This window comes from Aphis gossypii, chromosome 1 (assembly GCF_020184175.1).
Source record: "Aphis gossypii isolate Hap1 chromosome 1, ASM2018417v2, whole genome shotgun sequence".
Taxonomy (NCBI): Eukaryota; Metazoa; Arthropoda; class Insecta; order Hemiptera; family Aphididae; genus Aphis; species Aphis gossypii.
In genome coordinates, this window is record NC_065530.1 from 64,400,056 (window position 1) to 64,427,397 (window position 27,342).

General features: G+C 27.2%; 1 protein-coding gene across 4 annotated transcripts; it reads left to right on the plus strand.

Moving 5' to 3' along the window:
* Positions 1-26,078, plus strand: LOC114129163 (protein sidekick). Of its 4 annotated transcripts, XM_027993809.2 has the most exons (33): positions 1-739; positions 807-902; positions 11,764-11,943; positions 13,347-13,566; positions 13,843-14,231; positions 14,298-14,442; positions 14,545-14,672; positions 15,471-15,551; positions 16,324-16,443; positions 16,508-16,660; positions 16,822-16,948; positions 17,013-17,293; positions 17,370-17,561; positions 17,620-17,798; positions 17,931-18,057; positions 18,214-18,345; positions 18,468-18,647; positions 18,936-19,342; positions 19,425-19,679; positions 19,750-19,978; positions 20,048-20,163; positions 20,227-20,419; positions 20,510-20,690; positions 20,808-21,220; positions 21,306-21,742; positions 21,807-21,998; positions 22,070-22,211; positions 22,283-22,561; positions 23,426-23,446; positions 24,699-24,856; positions 24,947-25,109; positions 25,184-25,497; positions 25,595-26,078. In XM_027993809.2, the coding sequence occupies exons 1-33, from the start codon at positions 634-636 to the stop codon at positions 25,835-25,837; spliced, it is 6,579 nt and encodes a 2,192-aa protein (XP_027849610.2). In that variant the 5' UTR covers positions 1-633; the 3' UTR covers positions 25,838-26,078. The 4 variants fall into 4 exon arrangements, with proteins under 4 accessions (XP_027849610.2, XP_027849612.2, XP_027849611.2 ...); XM_027993811.2 differs by lacking the exon at positions 15,471-15,551 and having other exon boundaries at positions 2-739; XM_027993810.2 differs by lacking the exon at positions 23,426-23,446 and having other exon boundaries at positions 3-739.
* Positions 26,079-27,342: the final 1,264 nt, after the last annotated feature.

Sequence of the window (27,342 nt, forward strand, 5' to 3'; positions counted from 1 at the left end):
GCAGCTGAACCGTTGTTTCATGTTTCGCGTTTATGCGCTTGCGCGTACGTCCGTGCCCGACGCTCGTGTGCGTTTGTAATGCACTAAACACGATACACTGGAAGACCGCATTCTTTAGTCGACCGCTGGAACGTTATATATATTATATTATTTTATTACGTCCGCTGCGCTACCCGTGTCGTGTCGTCACCGTCTCGTCATCTGTGATTGTTATACTACCTACTGGATATTTTTATCGGCCCATTATTGTTGTTGTTTATTATTAATATTTTTGTTTTTATTATTATTACACGCGTATCGGTGTGACTGATAAACTCATCCGCTCGTTACGACGTCGTCGATCGTCCAAAAACCGTTAGATCGCGCAAACGGCCGTTGAGCGCGCGATGGCTTTTGAAACGCCGCAACAGGTGTCCGTCGCCGTTGGCCTTTGTGGCATGACATACCGATACAGTCGTCTCGGATGCCGCGATTCCGACAGTGGGTAGAACGCGGAAAGTTGTGCTTACGAGTGTGGTCGTCGAATTTTTCCGAATCGCCGTTTCGTCCGTTCTTCGTCACGGTTGATATTGTTACAAATTTGGTTTGTTTCGTCGTGTGATTGACGCGATTTTCTCGTGCGCCCGACTTGCGATGGAAGAAGAAGAAAGAAATTACCTTTTTTCCTGCAAGCAAAGGACCTACGCGCTTGCCTTCACCGTCGTTTTGCTGCTGTCCACCATCACTTGTTGTGAATGCCGTAAGTTCCTATAACAGCCGTATTCCCAAAACTGCTTTTTAATGTTTATGTCGTTTTATGTTCATAGAGTCTTATCAGGCTCCTCGGTTCATTACCCAGCCATCGTCTACTAAAAATGTGATCGGCGAAGGACAGACTAAAATAATTCAATGTCAAGCTCTTGGTTAGTAATCATACAATTTATTTAGAAATAATCAAATACCTAAGTTATTATAAAATACCATTCAACTATTATAATTTGGTTTATGTTTTCTCTGGTTTGTAGGTACCTACAGTCTATAGAACTAATAAATAGCCTCCATTTTCATTAAATAAATTAACTCTTCCTCAAATCTCTATGTAAAATATTTATTTAAAGAAAGATTACTTGAGTAGTTTTAATAATATCTAATTACAAAACTATAAAAGTACCAATTGAACTGTTAACACGTCCGTGGTCACTTGGCTTTTTAATATTATTCAAGTGCCTTCCTCAGAAAATCACTTTTATATTACTGCTATAGCAGTAGTAGGTACTAAGTAATTATATTTTAGCATTATAAAAATATAGTTATTTATTTATTTGTGTCCAATTATACAACTGAACATAACAGGTCAGTCACATTTCAATTTCCATCTAATACTATTGAAAATAGTACTGCATGAGCAGTAATAACCAATTTTGTTGGATTTGTAAATTACTGCTATAGCAGTAGTAACTCATTTAATCAGAATTAAATAAAATTGATATTACTGCTTTAGCAGTAACTGACCGCAAACATATTTATTTTACCTATTAATATTTTTTTACAATGATTTTTCAAAATTTGTCTTAGAAATTTAATTGTAATTACCTCATACCTGATATAACAAATTTTATTAAACATATTTACCAAAATTAATTTTATAGGTATCCAAAATTTAATGCTTTTATTCCATAAATTATACTCGTTAAGCCCACATGGATTAAATTGTTAAATGCTATAGTTGTAAATCTAAGTAAAACTTGTACGATTTGTAGATCGATTAAACCTACATATTTTTAAATTCCATAATTCCATATTCATGCAATATTGTATAATTTGTTTATGTTGTTATAGGTATATTATTGTTGTTAGTTAATTTAAATGTATAAGCTATATTATATTTTTATAGACAAAACATTGTCAATTAAAAAAGATAAAAATCATAAAGATAACAATTTTTTTTAACTTAATACGGTTTCTATTTATCAGAAATTAATAAAATTACCCAAAGTATTACCTATATGTTAGGTATTTTACTACCTATGGCTATTTGGTATAATCTTAAATTAATAAGGATGTGTCATGTTGTTCATTCTGTTAGTTAATTAAGTTATTAACTTTCACTAGTTTTTTTATTATTTATGATAAAAATTTAAAATATAAAATGGGTAGGTACAATATACCACATTATTTGCAATTATACTAATATAGCATAAATAGCAGTAGGTAGTATATAATTATTATCAGAGTGATAATTATTATTTATTAGGGCTGTTTCTATACTATTATACCTATCTAATACCCAAACCTTTAATTTTAAAAATATAAAAAGTATCAGACGAGGTATGAAGTTATATTGTAAAACAAAAAACGTTGTACTTATTGTATAATAGTAGGTGATTGTGTTGGTACCTACCTCTTTAGAAATATTTAAAATAATTTATTCAAAATTTAAATTTTTCAATAATATAACTTATAAGTACCTAATAAGTATATCATAATTTAAAAATTTTGAATTAAAATTATTTTTACATTAATTTTCACGTGAATAAATTGTATAAATATCTCGATAAATACCTAATTCTGATGTTCTGAATGTTATGTTTATTGACAATTTAATTAGTATTTCTTTATAAATGTTTTGAGAATAATTGTAATATATACCTAAATAATAATTATTTAAAACAATATAAGCTGCTACTTACTTTAGCCATAAACTCATAAATAATAATTATACGCCTGTTAAATATTGCAATATAACAAATCTATACAATACGTAATTCAACCCATATTATATCATTCTATTGAATATTAATTAATAAGGTTTCTGAAAAAAGTATTTAGGGGAGCTTTTTGTTGTTCAATATTCTATATCACTTGAATGGTTTGAAGAATAACAAACTACATAACATGTTAGATCAATATTATTAGTTAAAAAATATTTCTTTTAACTCTTATTTGTAAAATTGTAAAAACATGATTGTAGTTTATAAAAACTTAGAAATGTTGTGAGTTATAAATGTCAATATATTGACTTATTTGGATTGCAGATTTTATCAGAAAACTGTATTACAGACTACAGTCTATTACCTATAGTCTTAACACGGTTGAAAATATCTTGGGTCTACTATTTAAAAAATTATTTTGGAACTTTCTAGGATTTAATAGGATTATTCACCAAAAATGTGTATACTGTAGTTTTGGTGTACGCTCAATGCTCATACTCGTAGATAAATCCACGAACCTAAGTTTTACGGTATTTGATATATTATATAAGAAATAAAAATAGAAAATATGTGGGAAGTATATTATAGACAAATTTTAAGTATATTTAAGTCTCGAGTTAAGTAATTTACAAGTGACTTATAGATAATAAATTTTAAAGTACATTTTCAATAATTATAATTTATATAACACCTATATTATAAAAAATACGATTTTAGATTTTAAACCAATACTAATAATAGTCAATAGGTAATTTGCAACCTTTTTAAGATGGTAATTTTTTTCAACCGGGAATCGATATTTAGCTATGCAATTTACATTTAAACTTAATCCATTTTATTTTCATTTGGAGAATCGTTCAAAGTTATTCAATGGATTTTATTAAAATAGGAGATGGTTTTCATTATCTCATATACTTTACAAGAAGTTTGGCTGTTTTTCATTTGTAATATGTGAAAAAATAATATGATTCTAGAAGGTTCCTATTAAGAATAAATAGTACAAATACCTACCTACAATTATTAGTTTGTATTTAAAATATTTTAATTTTAACACTATAACATCTATACTCTATACTTAAAATAATTTTAATATTTTTTATAAGTAGGTATTTAATTCGGTTTAGTCGTACGGATTATATTTATTTATATTTCACTATTTTTGTATTTTTCAATTGCAATTTCCAACCACTTTCAACTTTGCATAGTGAATTATACACCGCGAATTGGTATGATTAAGTATTATATGTTTTGTTCATTAAATCAGACAGTATTTATTATTAGTACGTAATTTTATTACAAAGAATTATCGTGGTCGACTTTTAAATCAACTTAAAACCTTTTTAGCTGTATTTCTACTTTTACGTTTGCCAATTAAATGATCTAATTTTTCACGTGATTTTTTTGGGTAAAAATTTGTTTTGTATAAAACTTTTGATTATAAATTCGGCATATATTATATTTTATTTAAAAATGAAAAATCGTACAAATTTATCTGTAGTTTTTGAGAAAATAAAATATCATATATTATAAACAAGAAGAATCCGTCTGTTATACAACCTTGAATATTTTAGCGATTGTTTGTTATGACATGAGTATTATACTATTTATACTATTATCACTTATAAGAATATTAATTTTTCCGATTTGTGTGAAAATAAACTCAATCTATTTCAAAATATATGAGTTTTGGAATTGAGAGACTTGGAGAAGTGAGAAGTGTGAATCAATATGTTTCGCTCAATGACTTTTTCAAAATATAAATGTATATACCTATACAATTATATCATAATGACTGCAGTAGCGGCCATTCTCAAATTAATTTGTATTGCTGAGGATATCTCTGAAGATCTATATACCTACAAAAGATAGCTGTATTTAGAAAAAAATATAAAAATTGGATAAAAATTACATCAATGTTTATCCATTAGGTAATACAAAATACATCGAAACATCATCAAAATTTTCGACCTATCCTATATATATTCCAATTTTTGGGTGATGTTAAATAATTTAAAAAAAAACTTTGTTTGACTTTAAAGTAAAATGTTCGACTATCATTTGGGGTTGGTTACTTGTAACAAATTGATTTTTAACGCAAAATCAATTTTTAGATAAAATAAATTTTTTTTTATTCTACCTAGACCTAACTCAAAAATAAATAACGATCTGCATACACCTAGAGACTTGAAATTTTCACCGAAATTTATATTAGCAATTACTAGGCATGAAAACATATTCAAAATATTTCGAATCTTTTTATGCTATTAGTCGATATTTATATTTTTTATTAAATTCAATGTTTGTATGTGTATGTGTGTGTGTGAACCAGTCCTCACTGACTGATTCATCAACGCCTAGCCTGGAATCTCTGAAGCTATAAAGATGATATTTGGTCTGTAATTTTGTTTCATGATGTAGAGGCCCATTAAAAGAGGATTTCTCAAACTTTAACCCCTAGGGGTTAAAATGGAAAAATCACCTAGTCGGACCCGCTGAATTTATGCGTATAAAACTTGGTCAGTAGTTTTGTTTCATAACACACGTGACTCCCTAAGAAAATATTTCCCAAAATTCAACCCTTAAAAGTGTCGCGATGCCGTGGCACAAATTTCGTTAGATCGATACGTAAGTACTACATCTATCTCTATATATAAATTTGAAATTTGGTTCGTAGTTTTGTTTTATGACGTAGATACCTACTAAGGAAGTATTTTCTCAAATCCATGTTCTAAGGTGGTTAAACGATATAAAAATAAGGGGTAAAAATGAAAAATAATTTTCGTGGTCGGATTTTTCTTTTTAAACTTAACATTTATAAAATATAATATACTCTGTAATAATCATTATGATTGTATATAATTTTAAGACATAGGTTAATCTAATGAAATTATTTAATTTGTTACGGGCAACGCCGTACAGTATCAACTAGTTTTATTATAAAATGACTCACTGTAGTCATGACATTTTTTTTTAAAATTATTTTACACTTTAATGAATTATTGTATAATATAAAATAATCAAATTGTATGTTATGTATTGTTGAAACAACACATAGATTATAGTTGTATAGTATATAGCCATTGATCATGTCAAGCCATGGGCTCGATAGGCACATTACTTATTTGCAGGACATTAAATTTTTATAATTGAAATAAATAGCGTATTCAACAGCCAATAAACTCCCGTTTTATTTGAATTAGTGAGTTAATTGGTCTCTAAACCAAACTTTGATCTATTAAAGGGAAAATTGCCTATTTTAAAGACATTAAGTGTAATACGAACTATATATAATTTATTAATAACATATCATTATGGTCCCTAATTATATAATTGATAACTATTTGTAAATCAATATTCTAATCTTAATTAAGGTATATTATTGGCATAAATAATATAATATATTATTTATAGTTAGACGTTTATATAAACTTTTTTTTTTTTTTTTATTACAAATTATTAATTTTAGAGGAATAATATTATATTATATTAAAGTATTAAATGCATCAAACGTTTTTTGCAATAAGTGACGATTGTACAATTATTATTGTATCTAGTTTTAACTACGTGTTGATGAGTCACAATGACACATCAATTTTGATATGGTATAACCACGAAAGTATAAGAAATTTAGATAGTATGATACTTCATACAGGCTACATCCGTGTATATATGACTCGTGGTTATGACAAATCTTTTTATTAACTGTTACCTAATAATAAATTTAAAAAAAAATAATTTAGGAGAATTTTACACTATTATCCAAGTCTTGTTATAACATTGAAAATGTACGTTTAACAGTTCATAATTAATTTCTTTAGTCTTATAAAAGTGTTAACTACTACCTAAGTGAATATTGTAAAATTTTTAAGCAACAATATTATTAGTTTTTTTTTTAAATTTATTTTTAATTTCAAACTTTTAACTTGTTATTAAGTAAAAAATAATATTTTAAGAGATCTACAGAGAAAATGTTATTTCCTTTAAATATATTAATAAATTGATTGACTCTAATATTAAAACCACCGAAACTAAATAATATCAACTACTGATCATAAATGTATTATGTAACGCTTAATAAATGTAACTGTAGTGTCTTCTCAATAATAAAAAAGTCAATTAAAAAAATAAGTATTTTGTTTAATTTTTTATTATTTAGAAAACGTATTTCATTATAAATTATAATTTTCACTCTCCAAACACTAGCGATCAGGTAGTGAATTCCATATTTAGGTATTTTCTGTAATTTATTTATAAGTTTATTACCATTTCTGAAAATATATCCTATAGTTGCGCTACTATCTACTTGTTTATTTTCATGGTTAGTTTGTTATAATTCTACTGGTAACTCATGTTGTACGTTTGTTCTATAATTCGTGAAGCGTATCGTAAATGTACGTGTAGTATTTTATCGGTTTATTTTATAACGTATATGTATAGGTATAGGTTATTGTATATTATTTTAAAACGGATAAGTAGGTATGAGAAACAACGAACATATAGGATAATCTATATTCTTTGACTTTAAATATTATTTAATCTTTTTTTCATTAGTACTCATATGTTATGTACTTATTACTGATATAGTTATATCATACCGACTACCATCTATAAGATTATTTTTTTTTGTTTTAAAAAAACGGTAATGTGTCACATAAACATTTTAGTTTGATGTTATAACATCTGTCATATATCTATCTAAAGATTTAAACTTTCTGTTTTATGAGTAATTTCAGCAGTTATAATTTAGTCACAATTTATAATTTCAATATTTTTAATAAAAATTATATTGTATGATTGGTTAAGATTTTTAGACTTTGTTTAAATATATAATAATATTAGTATTTATGTTTAATACATAAATATTAATCTTATTAGGTACCTTTTGTATTGTAGACATTTTTCATTTTACATTTTAATTAGATACTGTAAGAAGCGTTAAAATGACTAATATTATTATTCAAATAATTTAAACAGTATTCTTTAATAATAAATTAATACTTAGTTAAGCAGTCAAGAAAATCTGAACACATAATAATATATACTCGTATCCACTTATTAATAAATATTATTATTATTATTATTTATATTCTGGTCTCAATAACAGTTATTATAATATTTTAGTGGTTTTATCAAGTTTTCGCTAATTTTATGCATGTGATATTTTAGGTTTAAAAAGTAGTAGATAAAGTCATCCGACTACAATAAATTGGGCTCTTGATCACGATCGTTGATGATGCAAACTGCGGGTTGAGGATTTTGCTTTTCTAAAACAATGGCGTCATATTGTAACTTAATATCCACAGACCACTCCACTTATTTATTTAACAGGAAGAACCAAAGCCCCTCTTCAAAAATTTGTCAGCACGTCTTTTTTTTTCTCACCCGACCCTCGGTTGGTATTTCCTGCCCGTCTGTTATGTCGGTTATAGTTCAGTCTAACGTATAGTTTATCTTTCTTGTGTTACTTATAAAAACACATTGCCACTGCCGATCGCGTTTCTTGGATATATTATTATGGAATAGTATTTTTCCTTTAATAATTATTACGTTACTCACGTAGTCCTGCTTCTATCATCCATCAAGGTATTTTTATACTTCTTGTCTACAGTATAGTAATTGTTATACATTACACGTTACACGCTAACCATGCTAACTAACTGAGGCATTGGTACTAAGGTTTTATAGGTACACTCTGATTTTATTGTATTAGGTAATAATTACCTGATTAGTGTTATGCATGAAATAAGTAAAAACATTTTATAAAAATAATCGAAAAATATATTTATTAAACTATGGTGATTTAATTAGAATTAGTAACTTATACATCAGTAAAAAATAAAATATTGCAGACATTTATCCACTGTAATGGATTGCGGTATTCTGACATATATATATGTATATTATTCATTTACGAAAACAATTTTAACAATTTGTTCGTAGAGTATTAATACAATGTATTAAATATAACTTAAATAACATTATAAAAGTTTAAACTAAGTACATGCAGGAACATTACCGATAATATATTAGATGTAGCATATTTTTAATAACCACATGTCCAGATTAAATTAATTTAATATCAGCATATCGTATTAACAAAACCTAACATTGTACTTGATTTGGATTTTATAAATTGAAAAAATTGTTCAGAATTAATTTTGAAATGTTTGAATTTTATTTACCTATTACAGAACAAGTATTTAATTATAAACCTTATTATAGGACCCTTAGGCATAAATTTATGTATCGTGTAAAACAACTTTTATCTTGTGAAATAATTTATTAAATTCATGAATACATGGCATGTCTGCATCACCGATCATTCACATGTCCTGTTGTGTAAAAAATAGTTTTTAACCAAACAATTTTACATAGTATTACTTGAATGTTTTTATATGCTATTATATATGATTATCGGACTGGTTAATTGCGAGGTTTTATTCTTAGCGTGAGATATAAGTGTATCCTTGACAATGAAATTGAACTATAGCATGAGAAATTTTGTTATTCAAGCCCTAATATGCACGTTAGAAAAAATACATCAGCTGGTACAGACAATGAACATTAAAAAAAAAAAAAATAATAATGATTATCATTATTATTGTAGGAATGTGTTAATTATTACAAAAATTAATAATTTTATAATTTTACTTTACCTATAATATTTATAAAAACTGCAATGTTCTTAAATAGTTTACTATTTAGATTTCATATGTTAGCACATAATGTTATAGAGAATATCTGAAGATAACAGTTTACTTTTATTATAACAGACATCAACTACTAGTTCATAATAGGGTACTGCATATTGCAAGCGGAAATATGAGAATTGAAACGGGATCGGTAAATTGGATCCTCAACGACTTTTCTCAACTATTATCTACTATTTTTATTCGACAGGACTCAATTCACCACTTTAAAAATGTAGGTACACAAATTTTCGCGGACGTAATTTCCTAGACCCGATTTCAATACAGTATTCCTAATGACTAAATTGTCTATACTTTTAACTGCTTCTATAATTTATGAATATAAATTATTAAAGTACATACTCGAATACACACAATTTTTTATTTAAGTACATCGCAATTTATTTTATTTTATCAATACTGTATACTGTTATTGTATTTTAAGTATTAAATCCTATTAAGCAGAACGACGAATTTTTATAAATTTTTCTATATTATGTTATTTTTGTTATTACCATATGATCAATTTTCGAGATAAAATTATTTTCATTTTATTCTTCTTTAGTTTCCAATTTATTTCCAAATTAGATGTGAGTAGATGCATTTGAGAGATTGAGTTCTCAAAACATCAGTTTTAAATAACCGTTAAGTTGCTTAATTATGGATTTAAAAAGTCCATAAATATAAATTTAATATACTAACGTCTAACACACATAATAATTAATAAATATATTTATGGATAAATCCATTCAAATTTAATCACATATAAATATCAACGTTTAATATAATATAGAATATAGATGGTACTTAATCATTTTATACTTCTTGAATTTTGATTACATAATTTTCTCCCATAATCTGATATTATTTCATATATAGCGGTTTTATTCTTATTTTTTAAAAGCAATAATTTATTATTTCTTTTTTTCAAAAAATATCATATACTACACATATCGTTGACATATTTATTAAATATTTAAATACACAATACTACGAAATTTTTTTTTTAAGAAATGCATTTTTAATTTCGATTCACCGTAAATATGTACCTATAATAATATTGTATGTTTGTTGTATATTTCTATACGTAACATCGATGACGAAGGAATAAAAAAAAGTGGCATCACTTGCAATGAAACTCGTCTCGTTACATTCTAAGAAAAGGATGCCCACGTTATCCATCTCGTTTTACAGTGAACAACCCAGTTTGTACATAATATGATGATGAAAAGTACTTTAACCTTGAACAATATTAGACTCACTTCAGGTTATTACTCCTCTTGAAAACTAGCATTTTCAATACCACGTAATACACCTTACTACCTTTATTAGTTATTACTGGTTATTATGAATTAACATAAAATACAATATTTAAATTTGCAGCTACCTCCGTGACTATATTTAGTTTTTAATATGGTTAAAATTAGAATTATGTACTTACTTCCGTTTCAAAATATTAGGTAAACTGGCTTATTCAAAGATATAAAAAAAAAATTAAACCCTTCAAAATAACTGTTTTTGTGTTTTAATGGCAGTATTTTTTAAGTGATCCATTTCTTTGGTATGAATAAATAGTAAGATTTACATAGTTTTTTAAAGTAGCTTATATGTAGTTGAATTTAAGAAATGAGTTGTATTCTTATAATCCTATTTATACAAGTGTGCTATTATAACCACATTTAATAAATACGAATTTCTCTAAAAATAAGATTTTTACATTTATAAGAAATATCTTTTATAAATGAATATACTTAGTAAAATTATCACGATCTTACTTTAAAATTAATCAATTTTTTTTTTGTGATACTTTAAAAATTGTTTAGCTAGAAATATCCTATATCATCAAATATATTTAATACGATGTAATGTATACTTATAAAATATACAAAATAAAAAATACTGTTTACACTTGTTTAATTAATAATCAGCATAACTAAGAGAAAGGACTAGGGGTGCTAATGTATACCACTAGGACAAGACAATACCAGTGAGAGGAGGGTATTGTAACATTATAATAATAACCCTGAATAGATACTGACAAACTCTACATAAGGAATTTTTATCTTATACAATGGCTTATAATTCAATTTAAATTTATTACACCTATGTAGTAACCTACTCAATGCTAAAATTTACTATACAACCGAACAAGTATTTTCTTTTTTTCTTAACAATAAAAGTTATTTTACGCAATACATTATTTTAAGTGTGAACATTTATGAATAGAAGAAACACTGTCGTTTTTTTTTAATCTTAAATGTATGAATATATTAGGTTTGGCCACCAAATAACTGAAATATAAAAAATTTGATTTTTACCATTAAATAATTTGTTCACTTAAATTAAATAAACGATGAATAATCATATCTTTATTTATTTTACAGGCTTTCCGGCTCCAGTTTACAAATGGTACAAAGATGGAAAAGAAGTGGGAGATTTTTCATCTGAATATCAGTCTTTCCGTCTTTTAAATTTAAAACACGATGATGGAGGAACTTATCAATGTATAGCAAAAAATGAAGTTGGATCGATTCTATCTCAAAAAATTGAAATAAACATTGCGTGTAAGTTAATTCTATTTAGCATCATCACGATATAGTGCTACTATTTTATTATAATTCAAGTAGTTTTATTTTGAATGAACAATAACTGTATATGTTTGTATACTGGAATGCTGGAAATTGTTTCAAGTGCATATAAATATTGTTGAGAAAGTGTTACTCTTAATTCATTTTGTTTACTGAATTAAATAACTCTAGTCATTACTCGATATAATAGTTTATATATGTTTCCTTTCTTTATTTTTAAATGCAATTATTTAGAAATTTGTATTCAAATTCACACTAAACTTACAAGGATAGTTAAAACAATACTTGTCTTGTGATCTTGTGCGAATTTATTTTTTAGTTTCTCTTTTATCAGCTCGTGAGAAACAAAAGAAACTAAAAATTAAAGTTGACTTATTTGTTATATATTTAATTCAGTATATACCTATACTATTTATATTTCTCAAATTTAATAATTTATATCAATCATCGTATACCAGTATTATAGGTTAATACTTAGGAAGTTTTCAAATATTTTGTTTTTAAATTAACTTTACTTTCATATGTAATTTTTACGAAACCATTATTGATTTAATATATTTTGTATGTTGAAAGGTTTATATACGATACGGTATTGTTAATACTACAATACATCGCGACTTCTATTATTTCTGCTAGCTTCTGTATATTCAAAATAGTATATAAGTTAACAATAAATTAATAGATGCTATTGATTTTGTTGTCTATTATGAAATCAACGGCAGTACGATAATTTTATTTTTATGAATTGCTAGAAAATTACAATAATTCAACATATTTTAGTATTATAACAAAAACGTTTTTAATTTTTTCTACCAGTAAACAATATATCGTTTTATAGTTAGTGATAGATTTTTTATTATATTATTAGCAAACATACATATAAAATATAAATACATATTATATAAACTTAATTTGATTTGTTACATTCATATAATATGATGGTTTTACAAAAAAAAAGATAATGAATGTTGAGTAAAATCAATAAGTCAAAATAATAATCATTCAATTATTGTTAGGTGCCGCTTGAATGACTATTGACTACCTATATATATTAGAGTTGTACATTTATTTTTTTATTTTGTATACGAAAATGGGCTTATCGTGAACTAAAAAATGTTCTAATTACCTAAATACGGTATTAAAAAATAATTTATCGACTTATTAAAAGTTTTAATTACATTAGTAAAGCTTAACTATTCTTTTTATAGAATAAAAATATGTATGATCAAAGTATATTTATAATCGTTTAGTATATTATTATAATAATCACAATGTTTTACTGTGTACATTTAGATTTATTTTTTATTTTTGTTATAATATATTGTTAGTATATTTTTAAGTCAATGTATTAAATTAATTGTACTGCGTTTTAATCTTAGATATGGGAAATTTCATGGAAGTTACCGATCCAATAGTTAGAGTTGAAAGAGGTCAAGCAGCAATTTTGGATTGTCCGCCAATTAAAAGCTACCCACCACCTATGGTACAGTGGTTAACTGATGACGGCACTCAGCTATACGATATAAAATATGCTTCAGTTGCAGAGACCCATCAATTAGTGGTTTTATCAGCTTCTGACGGCGACCAAAAAGCATACAGGTCAATTGAAAATATCATAAAATTATTTTTACATTAATATCGAGAGAATTTATATTTTCCTTTTCCTTTTTATTATTGTTTTAAATTTGTGTAACAATGGAGATAATATACGAGTGCTAATTAAGTTTTTATTGGTCCGTACACTTTTACAGTACACACTATTATGTGTGTTCATAATATTCACTTTAATTTCTTTAATTACGTAACGTTACACTAATAACTATACCTAGCTATACTTACCATTAATAATAAAAACTATTTTAAAACATGTTTTAGGGTGAGAGCAACAAATCCTCTACTAGGAAAAGATGAATTTAGTCAATATTTAAGAATCAACACCATAGGAGGCTCTCAGTCTGGAGAAATTGCTCCTTATTTTGTTGTTAAACCTAAAGGAAAACATATAATTAAAGGTCATAAAACTACCGAGCTCCAATGTATAGCCAATGCAAGGCCCTTACACGAATTAGGAACCATGTGGTTCAAAGACGACATACCGATAGAAAATACTAATGGCGTTGATTATATTTACAATGATCCGTGGAACAGAACTTTATCACTTATCAATGCTAAATTGACTTATACCGGTCGGTATACTTGTCAAGTTAGATTTGTATCAGGTGGATATGCTCCTATTTCTGCAGATGCTGATATTTTTGTCTTGGGTTAGTTAAAAATGTGATAAATGCGCTTTATCTTATGAGAGTTTTATAAAAACACGTTATTTGCAGAACCTCCAACATTTGTTGGTAATTTGAGGATGGAAACCCTTGGCGAATACGGGTCTACCGTCAGAATAAGTTGTGACACCATTGGGGTGCCACAGCCAAAAATAACTTGGTATCGTAACGCAGAGACAATAAGTCAAAACAATAGGTAATAATATATTTAAGTGAATGTTTGAATATTTCTATCCTAAACAGTTAATATAACAGTTGTAATTTTTATGAATAAATATTACGATTTTTTTTGTAATAGGTACACGATTGAAGAAGATGGTACTTTAGTAATAAAGAAATTGAACATCGAAGATTCTGGTATGTTTCAATGTGAAGCAGAAAACGAAGCTGGATCAGATTCTATTAGTACATGGTTGAAAGTCAAAAGTAAGTGTAACTACTAAGAAAAATTCCGTCTTCGTGTTTTTATATTTGTCTATTGAAATTAGGTTAGTTAAGAATAATGTTTTTTTTTTTACTAAGCGAATTTTATAGAATTATAAGTTACAACAATTAACTATAACTGTAGAAATTAATTAAAACTTAAAAAACATTAAGGTTCTTATACATGTATAATTCACAAATTAATAATTTAATATAGGTTAAAATAATATCTATATACTAGTTATTATGATGAATAATCGAAGTAATTATCCGTTCCAATTAACTAAAAAAATTGATCTCTGCAGATATCACTTAACAACTATTCCTAGATAGCTCGATTCGTTTCAGTTTTGTGGGAAAATGTTTTGTTCGTTAACGTATCTAGACTGTAAAAATAAAAAACTTAAATACTACAGTCATCAAAATTCTGTTTATAAATCCAATAAAATTATCGTCTCCGGGGAAGCATGAAATCATGATTTGATTACCCGAGTCAAAAATAAAAGTATATCTATAGTAATGGTTTTTACGTTGACTAATCTAAAAAAGTTCTAGGTATTGTATTGAAATAAAATAATAAAAAGAATTGGATCTGACGGATCTGTTTTATCGTTTTATGTGACATGAAAATAAAAACCCGAGAAAGAAAATCACGAATCTAAATATTTAAATTGCTGTAGATTTCTGATTTTTATAGATACATTACACAAGTCACTCTTTTATACAGATTTGGTGCATATTATACATAATATCATTTGTTGAACAATGTACAAAATGTAAATACTTTTATGGTTAATGTAGGACGTTCTAAACGCTGGACGAGAGCCTCTGTGTACAGAATGATGCCATGGCAACACCCAAGTGCCCGAAAAAATTTACCTCGTAAGGTTTTGCTTTAGACACACGTGGTTATATGTGAGATGTAGCCACAATAGAAATATTATGTTTTAGCACTGCACTTTGCACTATTATATACGCATATTATACTCGTAGACACAGAGTTAAACAAACTATGTACGTTTGAAATGTAAATTTTGGGAATGGTGAAGTGTTTAGGTATACAAACCATTCCAATGCCGTATTTTTATTTTTATTTTAGTAAAGCTATATTCTATAGTTTTGTTTGCACACCGTTACTGTGACAGCCAGAATTTACTTCGCAGGGAGTTGATGATTAATTGTTATATTGGGGAGGCTAACTATAGATTCCCATTTCTTATAAGTTTGTTATGCTAAAGCATTTTAAACTTGCAGCAGCCTTTACACAAATTACAATTTTAATACATAGTTATGTGTTATAATAAGGTTAACTGAACACTTGAAATCATTGATAATTTTGCCCGAAATTTCGGGAAGAACTGTTATTCCCTCGGCCTTTGGCTATGCTACTGCATTTAATTAACCTTGCGCTCTTTAATTTATTTTTAGACATTTTACTAGAACTGTAATTACAATATAGAGTTTGGATTTTGAAGCAAAAAAAATAAAAATAAAAAAGATGCCACAAAATCCAAACCTGGTTTTTGTATCTCAAATATATTATGCATTTTAGTAAACAAATCACAAATAATAAAAAGTTTGAGCAAACGTAATTTATTGTGTAATGTAACACTTGCTTTATAATATGTTTATTTTATTATGCTTCATTTTACAGCTACTGGCCCAATTATTGAAAATGAACCACAAAATTCTACAGTTCTAGAAGGAAATGAAGTTATATTGTCTTGTAGAGTTATTGGTGCACCCAAACCAAATACAACTTGGATTTTTGGTGGTATGGTTTTATGATTTAAAAAAATTTTAAATAATAAAAATATAATTTTTTTCTTCTGTTTTAGATTCATTTTTACCGTTGAATGAGAGGATTCGCATTTTAGATACAGGAGATTTATTTATATCATCCACAAAAGTTCAAGACACTGGAAAATATTCTTGCATTAGATCGAATGAAGCTGGCACTGTGGAAATGCATGCTTATATTAAAGTTCTAGGTATTAGATCTTATATTTACAAATCTAGTGTTAAGACAATAATATGAAATTAGAAAACTAAAGAAACAAATATGGGAATTTTAATTTAATCAAAATGAAATTTCACTTAATAAAAAAATATTTTCTTTAAATATTATTACTAACCTAATTATTTTTTTTAGGCAAAACTACCATTGTTGAACCACCCACGGATACTAGAGTTTTATTAGGACAAAATTCTATTATGAAATGTAAAGTGTCTAGTGATCCTTCTGTGCTTTATCAAATTGATTGGTTTCATAATAATAAGTATGTGTATAATTCTTAATGTGTAGAGCCTTTTTGATTTTATTCATTCTGTATAATTTACTAGGAGTCTTGGAGCGGGAAATTCAAGAATAAAAGTTTCTGCTGATGGTACTTTAGAAATTGGAGTTGTACGTGCTGGTGATGCTGGTGTCTACACTTGTTCAGTTTCATCTCCTGGAGGCAATGAGAGAAGACATGCACATTTAAGTATACTTGAATTACCTTATCCTCCAAATGTTGCTCAGGCTGAACGTGTTGGACCCAGATCTGTAAATGTTTCTTGGACTGTGGGTTTCGATGGAAATAGTCCTATATTAAAATATATTGTACAAAAACGACAAATTGGTAAGCATTGATAAATAAATAATGTGTATGTTTATCTTTATTATACTATAAACTAAATATTTAAAAAAAATTTTAGAAACTCAATCATTATTAGATCCACTTGTTGATTGGGTTACTGAGCTTACTAATATATCTGCAAATTCTCGATATGTGGTTTTGGAAAATTTGAAAGCTGCTAATACTTATCAATTTAGAATCAGTGCTATGAATGCAATTGGTGAAGGAACACCTTCACAACCAAGCAATTTTGTTACATTGCCACAACAAGGTTTGATTAATTAAACAATATAGTAGAACTAAATATTTTAATATCGTCTTTCTTTTAGCTCCATCTGGACCACCTTTAGGGTTTGTTGGGTCAGCTAGATCAAATTCAGAAATCATTACTCAATGGCAACCTCCTTTAGAAGAACATCATAATGGTCAAATTCTTGGATATATTATAAGATATAGATTACATGGTTATATTAATAGTCCATGGACTGATCATAATATTACTAGCGGAGTGAGTCTTTTAAGTTTTATTATTTGTTTTAATTTTTGTTTAAAAATATAAAATTAGTCATGTTCTATAATTTGTAAATAAATATTAAAAAGATGTCAACTTATATTTTACATTGGTTTACAACTTTTTCAGGCTCAGCATTATTATTTAATTCAAGATCTAATTACATGGAAAGACTATGTGCTTCAAGTAGCTTCCTACAATAATAAAGGAGTTGGAGTTTATAGTGATAGTATAAGAATAAAAACTAAAGAAGGAGGTTAGTTTTTTTATTTTTTCTATCATTTTGTAAGGTATTTCTGTATTATTAATTATTGTAATCTATTTAAATTATTCAACAGTTAACTTAAATAGTCATATGATATATTTTTTTTTTTTTATTTATTTAAAAATTGTTTTTTAATTTTTGTTACAGTTCCAGAAGCAGCTCCAATCGATGTAATTGCTAGACCAATAAATAGTACTTCAGTTCAAGTTTGGTGGAAACCTCCAGATCCACAAAAAATAAATGGCATTAATCAAGGCTACAAACTTCAAGCATGGATTGGTAATTTAAAGTCAAAAATAATTATTGATTTAATAATTAAATTACTTTTTTTTCTCTTTTATATTACATTTTTCTACTATCAATAAAATTTTTTTATCATATTACAATTTCAATGTTTGTAGGAGAACGAGTAGAACATGAAATGACAGTTGCTCCTAGTTTATTTGATCCACTTGCTCAGCAGACCACAACATTTTTGAATCTTAAGAAATTTACTGCTTATAATGTAACGGTGTTATGTTTCACTGATCCTGGTGATGGTCCAATCAGTAGTCCATCATTAGTTGTTACACATGAAGATGGTATTTATTAAATATTAAATTAAATTAATTATATTTTAATGTATTTTAATAAAAGAATATTTCTACAATTTAAATATAATATATTTAATATAAATATAAATTAATGGTATCAACTTAGTGTTTAATAAAAATACAACATTCATAATCCTAACTATTAATTTAATTTAAATAATTGTACAATTAGTTATTGAAAATTTAAAAACTATTTATTTATTTTTATTATTTTTATATCTATAAACTACATATCCAAAATAATTTTAATAATTTAATTTAATTTTTATTTTTTAGTTCCCGATTTAGTTGGTAGTCTCCACTTTGAAGATGTATCAGATCGATCTGTAAATGTTGTTTGGTCTTCACCATTGCATACTAATGGTCATTTGATTGGCTTTACTGTGTCTTATTCCATACGTGATCGACCAGAAACTACACACTTGGTAAACGTCACCTCAGACATCACCAGTATTGTAATAGACCAATTACAAGCCACTACCCATTATAAATTTGAAGTATTCGCTTGGACAAAAGTTGGTCCTGGTCCTAGTAGAATAGCCACAATACAGTCTGGTATTGAACCGGTTTTGCCCAATCCACCTACTAAGTTGGCTATCACAAATATTGAGCCTTTTTCAGTTGTGCTCCAATTTACACCAGGGTTTGATGGAAATTCTTCCATCACTAAATGGGTTGTAGAAGTATGTTAATTAATAATTGCATTTTATCCTTAATCATGAAATGATTATTTTATTTTAAAATGTTTTATTTTGTGTTAATTAGGCACAAACTGCAAGGAATACAACTTGGTTTACTGTACATGAAGAAAGTAGTCCTGAAGCAACTACACTCAAAGTTCTTCAATTAGTTCCTTACACATTATACCGTTTAAGAATCACTGCATGGAATGTAGTTGGTGCTTCAGAACCTTCAGACCCCACTAAAGATTTTCAAACTATTCAAGCACCTCCAGCTCATCCCCCTTATAATGTCACTGTACGCGCAATGTCTTCGACTGAACTTCGTGTCCGTTGGATTGTAAGTATTAGAAAGAATCTTAAATTCTAATTTATGAATAATTTTTAACAGTACCTTATTTATTATTTAGCCTTTGCAACAAAGTGAATGGTTCGGAAATGGAAAAGGTTATAATATAACTTATAGATTATTTAATACTAGTGTTGTATATACTGTCACAATTGAAGATATTACCTCAAATTCATTCGTTTTGGACTCTTTACAAAAATTTACTCAATATGATGTAACTATGAATGCGTTTAATGATGTTGGATCATCTGGCCCTAGTCCATCAGCTTTTGAACGTACAAGAGAATCAGGTAACATTAGAAAAAAAAATAGTAAATTTTTACATGTAAATTAACAATTGCATTATTTTTAATTTATAGTGCCATCAATGGGGCCCATAAATGTTGTTGCAAATGCAACATCTTCTACAACGATTGTGGTTAGTTGGGGTGATGTACCTTCTGATCATCGAAATGGAATCATTGAAGGATTTAAAGTAAATTAAAATATTTTATTTATATTGTTCAGTCGTCTAAAAAAAAAAAATTATTTTGAACAGGTTTACTATAAGCCAGGTGGCCGTGCTGTATATCCTGTACAAATTAAAGATATTCCAAAAAATTCAACTTTCACAACTACGTTAACAGAGTTAAAGAAATTTGTTCAGTATAGCATTCAAGTTCTAGCTTACAGTCGGTTAGGAGATGGTGTGTTATCTACTCCAATTACTAGAGTTCAAACTTTTGAAGATGGCAAGTATAATTTTTTTTTTATAAAAGAAACTAATGTAAACTTATAATTTATAAAAATGTACTTAAAGTGTATCATTTTGTAATTTACAGTACCTGGTGCCCCGTCTAATGTATCTTTTCCTGATGTTACTTCAACCACTGCTAGAGTTATTTGGGATGTCCCTGCTGATCCTAATGGTGAAATTCTTGCTTATCGCATAAATTATCAATTACATAGTTCTGAGGGCTACAATTTTTCCAAAGAATTTCCTGCTTCAGACAGAACATTTAGGTAATTTAAAATGTTTTAATTAAGATAGCAATTTAAAATATTAATTTTATTCATCATAATGTAAGTATACATAATACATATATATATATTATAATTATGGTAATATTATTTTTACAGAGCTATTGATCTTATACCTGATCAGTACTATATGTTTTGGGTCACAGCCCAAACACGGTTAGGCTGGGGTAAAAGTCAGTCTGCACTTGTTTTCTCTTCAAACAACCGGGAAATACCACAAGCTCCTTCTTCACCTCAAATAAGTCGTAGTCAGATCCAAGCCACACAAATCACATTCAGTTGGACGCCAGGACGAGATGGCTATGCTCCATTAAGATATTATACAGTACAGAAATCTGAAGAAATTGGTCCTTGGACCACTATACCTGAACGAATAGATCCATCCATTACTTCTTATACCATCCAAGACCTCTTACCTTTCACTTTATATCGGTTTCGTATTCAAGCAACAAATGATATTGGTCCAAGTAGCTATAGTCATGAATCTCCTCAAGTTAGAACTTTACCTACATGTAAGTTGTCATCAATAATCAATTAAAAATATTCAGACAATTCTTTGCTTAAAATTAATTTTGAGTTAATTTTAATTATTTTTAGCACCAAGTCGTGTAGTTGGTAAGGTTCAAGTTGTACCCATTACAACAACTAGTGTGCGTGTCACCTGGGAACCTATACCTACTCAGTATTGGAACGGTGATACCCAAACTGGTGGCTATAAAGTTTTGTACCAACCTGTTTCTGACATTCCTATGGCATTGCAAACAATACCTAGTCAATTGATTATGGGCACAACAGAAAAAACTCTCATCATTGGAGATTTAGTTCGTGACCGAAATTATGATATCATTGTGGTGCCGTTTAATTCTCAAGGAAATGGTCCACCTTCAATGCCTATTCCTGTCTATGTTGGAGAAGCTGTCCCTACAGGTGAACCTCGTAGTGTATCAGCATTTGCCATATCATCAACAGAAGTCCGATTGTCCTGGGAACATCCACAACAAAATCAACAAAATGGAGATTTATTGGGATACAAAGTAGTTTTTTGGTCAAAAATTAAAGTTTGTAAAATTATTTTGACTGTTTATTTCTTTTTAATAGATATTTTACATTGTGACCGATTCACCAAATGAACATCGTGTTGAAGAAGAAACAGAAGTTGTTCCTGCCACTTATATTAGTCATAGCTTGGTGTTTTTGGACAAATACACTGAGTATAAAATTCAAATACTTGCGTTTAATCCGGCTGGTGATGGACCAAGGTCTGCGCCTATTATTGTTAGAACTCATCAGGTACAATCACAAATAATGTTACTATTGTAAGTCCCTTATTTTCTATACTGTTTTTTTTTTTTTCAAAAAAGGGAGTACCGGGTCCACCAACTGATCTGCAATTTTCTGAAATAACAATGAACAGTCTTAAAGTTTCATGGACACCTCCAAAACGGAAAAATGGCCAACTCCTTGGTTATATAATTACATACGAAACAGCTGAACAAAATGAACGTAAGTAACATACTTAACTATTGTTTGTTTTGACAGTGAATATTTAGTTTATTAATATAAACATCATACAGGTTTTAGTAAACAAGTAAAACAAAGAGTAAATCAAACATGGCTTCTTGTTCAGCCTCTAGAAGAAGAAGTGACTTATACTTTTTCAGTCAGAGCTCAAACTATAGATTTGGGAGTTGCGATTAAAGGAAATGTAACCACTGGACCACAACCAGGTTCACCAAAGAGTCCATTTGACCTGTCATTAGTCAAAACCGTGTCTAGTGTTGCACTTAAATGGACTAATGGGGCATCTGGAAAAGGACCAATTCTTGGATACTACATACAGAGTAGACGCAAAGGTAATATTTAGAAACACTTATATAAATATATTATATACATATGTTATGGTAAATTATGTTATATCGGAAAATAGCGATATTCGTCAGTTATTAATGTTATTTACCTAGAAATGTGGGCATGGGCATTATTGTTATTTTCTAGTGAATAATATTATTAATCATATGAAATGGGAAGTGTTGGTTATAATAATTTATAAAATAAATTTTCAACAGCAATGTTAAGATGGTTGCTGAATTAATTGCGGTAGGTACTAACTAATAAAACTCTATCGAGTACAGATAGGCGTACATACATATTATAACATGATGGTCGCTCAACATTGTTATGTTACATTAAAAATATCATAGGTATCTAACGAAAAATTATATAATTGATTATACCTTAATATGTGTACAACTCCTCGTATATACCAATTTAAAATAGCTATTGACATACAAATTGTTCGTACAACTTAAAATAAAAAAATTAAAAATATCCTTATGAAAAAACGGAATGATAATAACTCTTTTTTGTCTAATGAAGATTTTAGTGATCTTATTGAACAAATTAGGAAATCAAAAATGTATTTAATAAGAAACTAGTAATAGTTCTGTTGCGAGTACTCAAGAGTGCTGGTATTCCAAGACTATTTGCAACAATAGACATTGTGTGTGTTGCGGAGTTAAAATGTTTAACAGTAAATCTTAAAAAATAATTACCTGTACATTTAGTCAATAACGTTAATTTCTATTTAACAACATTTACTATAACATATATATATTTAATAGTCTAAATTATTTTGCTAGTTTAATAAAATAAAAAATCTGAGTAAAGCAATATTCTTAAACTGTTTTTTGTTTTTTGATATTTTATTTACTATTTAGCCACACAAGACTGGGAACATTGTAAGTTTGTTTAAAAAGTTTTTGATGTGAATGTTATTATGTATTATATCGCTTTTGTGTTTGATTTGGGGAACAATTTCATTGTTGATACATTTTTGTTTAACTCAATTTTGGTTAGAATGTTAGTCAAAATAAATTTTAAAATAAAATAAAATTTTTATTATACAATTCATTATATGTTTAATTTTCTCTTTAATAGTATTTTTTTCTTTTTTAACTAAATGTTTATTTCCACAATCTGTACAATTTTGAAAAATTAGTGTACATAATAAAAGATTTTGTGGTAAGTGACACAATAAAGAAACCTCCCAATAATTATACTTTGACAATACCTATTCACTTTTAAATAATTTAACACATTGTTAATGTGTTGTCTTCCTTTTACACATGACATAATACATTTCAGTTTGCTAGTTTCAACAGTGTGCTTTTAGTTTTTACATTAGAGTGAATATTTAGTGATATTTTAATTTTTAGTGAATTTGAACATTTTGAAATATTTAATGTTTTTTATAAACTCATTTAAAAAATAAAATATTGTAAAAAACTAACTTGAAAACTCAGATAATGTTCTTACCTAAAAGTTGTGTAATATTTCTATTCACTCTAATATCAGAACTAAAATCACACTATTGAAACTAGCAAACAAAAATGTACTTTGACGTACATGTATAAGATGAAGACAACACGTGCGGGTGCGACATCCTCTTAATAAAAGAATATTTGAAAAAACTGAACATATATTGATCATGATATTTTGCCATCATGAATATTAATAGATTAATAAATATACCATACACTAATCACAATAAAAGAAAATGTTGCGCTGTTATTAATTTTTGTTAACTAAAACTTCTGCTTTTTATACTTAACTATTAATAATACTTCATACACAATAATAAATCAATAATACATGTATAATATTATGTTTGTATACTTCAAGTTGTATAAAAATATATCATGTTAACTGCAAAATATTAATTATGTTCCTACAATTCTAAGCATTTCATGTTTTCCTTTTTAACGTAAATTCTGAGTTCATAACATAATATAACATTGTAATCCATGTATAATAAGTGTTTGATAAATGCTTACATTTTTAATACGGATCTTAATGTATTGCATTAATCATAAATGTGTTATAAGTATTTTTAAATCATTTAGTCATTTAGTTGGCACGTGTGTTATGCACTATGCTTAATTAATATGTTAAATTGTGTAGTTTCTTATTTTTGATTTGTATTATTTTTAGATGACACACGTTGGACAACAGTCACAAAAAGTAATAGTGGACCATTAGATGAATTTTCAGTGTCTTATCAAAGTTTGCTACCATCAACTTCATATTTGTTTAGAATCGTAGCTCATAACGAGTTTGGTATTAGTTATCCAGCCTATTCAGATGATGTGGTATGTACACAAAATATTACAAACTATTATTTAAAATTGTTATGTGTTTATTATATATAATATTTATATTATGATCATTATAAAATATAGGTTTTAACTCCATCAAAATTATACTTGGAGTATGGTTACTTACAAATGAAGCCATTCTATAGACAGACATGGTTTATGGTAGCTTTGGCTGCTGCATCACTAGTTATACTTATTATGGTTATTGCTATACTATGTGTTAAAAGTAAAAGTTACAAATATAAACGTAAGTTAATTTTAATTAATTTATTCATTGTATTATAAACCCTCTTGATTTTTACTTAAAATGCTTATATTTAGAAGAAGCACAAAAAACCTTAGAAGAATCTATGGTTATGGATATTGACGATCGACAGCAATTGGCTATGGAACTTCATAGAACCAGAATGTCTAACAACAATTCTCTTGGGCGGATGTCCATTCATAATACTTTACACCATTCACTGCACAGACGGAAACCACCAATCGGAACTTTAGGAAAATCTCCACCTAGGCCATCTCCAGCTAGTGTTCCTTATCATAGTGATGATGACAGTGTTAAAGGTTATGATGAAAATCCAGACGATAGTTCAGTTACTGAAAAACCTTCAGAAATCAGTTCAACAGACTCTCAGGTATAATAAATATTATAATTATAATAATTAAATTATATAATTTATATACATTTTAAAGTTATTTGTTATTAATTGTTGCTATTTATTAAAATTATAGGGATCAGAAAGTGAGAATGAAAGTGTGCGATCAGATCCTCATTCGTTTGTTAACCACTATGCCAATGTCAATGATTCTTTAAGACAGTCATGGAAACGGCAAAAGCCTGTTAGAAACTATTCTAGTTATACAGATTCGGAACCTGAAGGAAGTGCTGTGATGAGCCTTAATGGTGGCCAAATTATAATGAATAACATGGCCAGATCAAGAGCTCCACTTCCAGGATTTTCATCGTTTGTTTAATTTCTTCTAGTGAGTGCCATCTTTACCAATCCGTCCGTGTTTAATTTAAAATGTTTTGTGTATTATTTTGTAAATTTGTGTATTTTTTACCATGACTTGACTTATGAACTGGTCAGTATGACCACTACTTTATTCTAAAATTGAAAAGTGTTTAATTGTCTTTTACAGACTGATAAATTTTATGTTTAATTTAGCTCTATAACAATTTGATCTCAATTTTTTATTTCTCTAGAAAAGTTTTTTTTTAAAACTAAAAACTTAAAACTCATCAATAATTTTTAACCACATTTACTTTTACAAAAATTTAAGACTGATTGAACTAAACCTAATGACAGTATTATTTTTTATTTAAATTCCAATCAGTTTCTGAATATTTTGTTTGAATTATTGTTTATTTGAAATAATTGATCTTTTATACTAGGTATAAATGCTATGCTGTTATGCAAAATAATATTTAAATATTCCAAAATAATGATAGTAATTTCATAATGTGTTTCTTATTTGAAATGCCATAACATATTGATAAATTATGTCCTAATTCTGTATTCTTTAAATTAGTTTTATAGAGGGTTTTAATGTCTTTATTTTAATGAGTATCTTATTGACTGAATTACTTTTAAAAATATTTAAAAACACATTAAATTGAGTTCTTTTCTAATGTAATTTATGTGCTGATCAAGATTATTTTATACATCTATATTTTAATGTAAATGTGGTCCAATAAAGTTAAATGAATAGTTGTATTATTTATAAAAAGTTAATAAACGTTTTGTAAATGAAAACTTATGTGCAAATATTAATACTGATCAAATACCAAATGCTTTTACTATCTGTTTTTTTATGTTGTGTACATTATTGTAACTAATATTAAGTACCCAATTAATTATTGAAGCATTAATTAAATAATTTACATTTTAGTGTGATATCAAACTGGGGGATCAAGCAATAATATATATTTTTATATAATAAATAATGCTTAAATCAAGTATTATTAGTAATTAATAAATAAAAAAAATGTTTTAGTCAATTGTAAACAAATTATTTTATATTTATTACTGATTAGTGATAAATTGTATTTCATTTATTTACTTTTTTTAGTATAATTTAATTTGTTTAAAATTTCAAATAAATAATCTAAAGTCAATATTATACTGGTTCCACATGTGTTGATTAATGAAAGGTCAATGAACATTAAAAGAAAGAACGTGTTTATCAATCAACCAATAACAAGCCAGTATAACACTGAGTTTATATTTGAATTTATTTAAAACTAAAAAATAAAATTACCAATTATTTTATATTTTTTAATACTTTTTCTTGTAAAGTACTTATCTCATAATATTTTTTTTTGTTGCTTTTGTCTTTATTGTGCATACAATTTATAGAACAAAACTTTTGTTATGGTTACATATTACAATCAGCTTAAAAATGTAATACTTTGTAATTGATTACCATAATTATTACTGTTATTATAGATAAAGCAATTGCCACTTGTTACACTAAAA

Excerpts from the sequence above, each read along its gene's own strand:
- LOC114129163 (XM_027993809.2), top strand. The coding sequence starts at position 634 with ATGGAAGAAGAAGAAAGAAATTACCTTTTTTCCTGCAAGCAAAGGACC. Across the intron at positions 740-806 it reads CATCACTTGTTGTGAATGCC|AGTCTTATCAGGCTCCTCGG; the intron begins GTAAGTTCCTAT and ends TTATGTTCATAG. Across the intron at positions 25,110-25,183 it reads TAAAAGTTACAAATATAAAC|AAGAAGCACAAAAAACCTTA; the intron begins GTAAGTTAATTT and ends GCTTATATTTAG.